The sequence below is a fragment of the Alligator mississippiensis genome, chromosome 4, assembly GCF_030867095.1.
Source record: "Alligator mississippiensis isolate rAllMis1 chromosome 4, rAllMis1, whole genome shotgun sequence".
NCBI lineage: Eukaryota > Metazoa > Chordata > Crocodylia > Alligatoridae > Alligator > Alligator mississippiensis.
In genome coordinates this window covers 146,904,888-146,908,392 of record NC_081827.1, presented here as the reverse complement: position 1 = coordinate 146,908,392, position 3,505 = coordinate 146,904,888, and the positions used below count along the sequence as shown (strand labels likewise).

Below are 3,505 nucleotides of genomic sequence, written 5' to 3'. Positions count from 1 at the left end.
ACAAGAGACAGCATAACTGCATTAACAAAAAGCTCTTAAAGGATATATTCCTGTTCAAAGAAGTAGAATGGCATAATAATAATGAGTCCATATATAAAACCTTCATACCATAGTATCCAATGTCTTGTACAAAACAAATAATATTATGAAGAGAATTTGGAAAAAATATTTAATTGCTGAAAATTAAAATATCAAGAAAATGACATGTATATAAATAAAGGGGAACAGTAATGTGTAAGTAGGAGACACACTTATGTGGAAGCAGAGATTCTCTCCCTTCTGAGAACTTTCACCAGGGCACCTTTCACCTGTTTGTTCCTCAGGCTGTATATCACGGGGTTCAGCAAGGGATTAAGGAAGCTGTAGAAAAGGGAAAGAAGTTTCTCTCTAATGGCTAAGTTGCTGCTAGTGGGTCCCATGTACATGATGATGGCCGTTCCATAGAAGAGCCCCACCACAGTCAGGTGAGAGCTACAGGTAGAGAAGGTTTTGCGCCGTCCCTCAGCAGAGTGGATGCACAGGATGGCAACTAGGATATATAGATATGAAATAAGAACTAAGATGAAGGGAAACAGGAGGAAGAACACAGAGATAGCAGATGTGACAATTTTGTTGACAGTGATATCAGCACAGGCCAGCTTTAACATTGCAGAGTTCACAGAAAAAGTGGTCCACTTCACTGGGCCCACAGAAGGGCAATTGCATGGTAAGAATCACTTGTAATGCACCACACAGAAACCCAGAGACCCATGAACATGCCACCAGCACGAGGCACACTCTCCAGTTCATAATGAGATCGTAGCGCAAGGGGTGGCATATTGCCACATAGCAATCATAGGACATCACTGCCAGTAATACACATTCTGTGAGGGCTGAAGCTAAGTAGAGATATATCTGTACCCCACACGCAGCAAATGAGATGGTTTTCCTCTGGAAAAGGAGGTTCTTCAGCATATGGGGGACATTATTGCAAGCATAGCAGATGTCCAGTATGGAGAGGTTACACAAGAAGAAATACATAGGAGTGTGGAGAATGGAATCCAGCTAGATTAACATAAGAATAAGTACATTTCCAATCAGAGAGAAAGTGTAAACTATGGAAAACAATCCAAAGAGGAAGAATTGCACCTTTGGGCTGATGGAGAATCCCAGGATGATGAATTCTGTGACAAAGGTATGGTTTTCCATTTTGAGCAGAAATGTACTAAGCACAAACCAACATCACTGTAATCTGGAAGAATGGAAATTAAATGCATGAAAAACAAACAAAGAACAATCTATATTTTTCCTGTAAACACTGACTCATTTATTTTTCTATGCCAGTCCTATCCTTTCTCCAGTTGCCTTCCTTAAGACTAGGCCATGTCTCCAATATGGGAAATGGTATCAGGTAGAATTAAATGAATTCGTGTACATGAAATCTTAAACTGGCTGTTGTGAACACCTGTAAAACTTTTACTCACAAAATTATCCATGATATATTCCATTCTTGATTTGGGCATAAAACATTAGTTTCTTTTTATTGCATGCATTTTCAAAAGAAATACAGTGTATGTTCAAGAAAATGGTGCAGGTCTGTACTAAATCCCTGTAAAAGTTAAGTACCCAGAAACAGCATGTCAGGTGCATGCCCTCAGTAAGGAGTTAACTTAGCCGGATTATAACAGCCTATATGCTGGATGGTCTGTGTTGCACTACTAATACCAGCAAAATAATTGAGCATGTGAAATTCTTCACAGCTATTAAACAGGTAGCAAACTAAAGTTCTTAAGAGTTGAGTAACATCAGGTAGAACCTTAACTATGCAAACCTAATTGTGTCTCTGCTTGTACATGCATTATGTGGAAGTTTTGATTATATCACAACCTAGTGGAAAATAAACTTCCAGTCAGTGTCTTGAAGCCCATTAATAGAGAGCTAAAACTGTTGGTGATTATCCATGTTAGTCTGAAGTCGGGCAGAAAGCAGGGCAGAGTGGCATCTATTAATATAGAGTCCAGGTGGCTTGCCATTCTTACAGGCTTTGCAAGCTTGTCCAGCAGAGACTCATACCTGGATGAGAGTAGGGATGCAGTCCAGCAGAACATGTAGCATCCCCAGGGAAGGGTAGTTTTCTTGTAGAGTCCAGGAGTTTTGACCTGGTTGTGTTTTCAACTAACAAATGCGTTTTCAGCATCAGCTTCCCATATCAACCTTCCCTGCCTGGGCCTACATGGACCAAACTGTCTGCAAGAACAGACTGAATGTCCTCCTCATGCTTCTGGGGCTTCATCCTCTGAGGTGCAGACTTCCCTGGGAATGGAAGGGACTCAGCCATGGAAGTAGCCAGCATCTTGCAGGATCAGGCAGTTACTGGTAATTCACACATGTGAGCTGTAATTTTCAGCCAGTAGAATAACTAAGGGGGAGCAAGAGGAACACAAGCTCTGAACATCAACTGAGGAGGTGGAGAGAAAGGGAAGGCACAAAAATAGGAGCAGCTGCTGCTGCTGCACTCTTAGCCATGATGTCTGCCACCAGCAATCTGGCTGCAGTCACTGCTCCATGGACTCTACCATCCAGAGTGCACAACTTTCCAGTTACACCTTTGCTTTTAGTGCTGATAATTCAGAAACAAATGAGTCACTCTTGTACATACTTGTACCCTATACTAGTTCTCCATAAGGGTTAGCAAATTAATCATGTGTAGTTTACTTTGTGAAATGTGCAGAGGTGTCAATAGGCATCTTTTCAAAGGTTGTGCACCCATATAAAGCCGCTCAATCTCTGGAATAATTGGGTTCACCTTGCTAGAGCTATGAAAACACATCACTTCTGATGTAGTGAAATGTGGTGATTTCTGATAGGTTTTTAAAATGAAACAGTAGCTAACTGTGTAAATGGAGAACAGAATCACTGCTGCCCACAGAGAACAGTGAAACACAGACGCTGCCATACCCTCTCCTGCCATTAGCCCATTGACATATGTCTGGTCAGTCCTAAATGCCTAGCGGGTCATTTAAAACATCTCAGTGGTGGAGTCACCTGGCCATAGGAAAGCTCTGTTAGTAAATCCTTTCCCAAAGCTTGTGCCCCCTTTATGATTCCCCTTTAAATCAGTCACAGGTTGTCAGGTCCAAGACTGGCTTCATCACTGCCTGGCGTGCCATTGGCAAGAGAAGCTTTTGTCCCTAAGCACACTTGCCTGATGGACCATCCAGCAGATGATCTATTAAACAGCATCTGATGAATCAAAGGTGCTGCAATTTGTGTTTCTATCTATTCCATCTTCAAACTTGCTCATTCTGCTCCTACATCTCTTCTTCGGAGTTCTTATTTCACTGACATATTCTGTTGCATTTGGACCGTGACAAACAGGTTTTTGAAAGGCCCTTACCTTCTGGGTCTCTCTTAATGGGATGCTGCTGGCTGCAGAGGGGTTCAGGCTCTTGTTTCTGGCTTTCATTTGAAGTCACATAGCCACAGTAACAGTTCAGTCACCATAAGAACACATTACAGACTGCTT

The 3,505-nt window shown here is 41.9% G+C and overlaps 1 protein-coding gene across 1 annotated transcript; it reads right to left on the bottom strand.

Moving 5' to 3' along the window:
* Positions 1 to 251: 251 nt before the first annotated feature.
* LOC106738624 (olfactory receptor 2A12-like) lies at positions 252 to 1,188 on the bottom strand. Its single transcript, XM_014595168.1, is given in 2 exon segments — positions 252 to 642; positions 644 to 1,188. Coding segments are annotated over 2 exon segments (936 nt in total).
* Between the last annotated feature and the right edge of the window lie 2,317 nt (positions 1,189 to 3,505).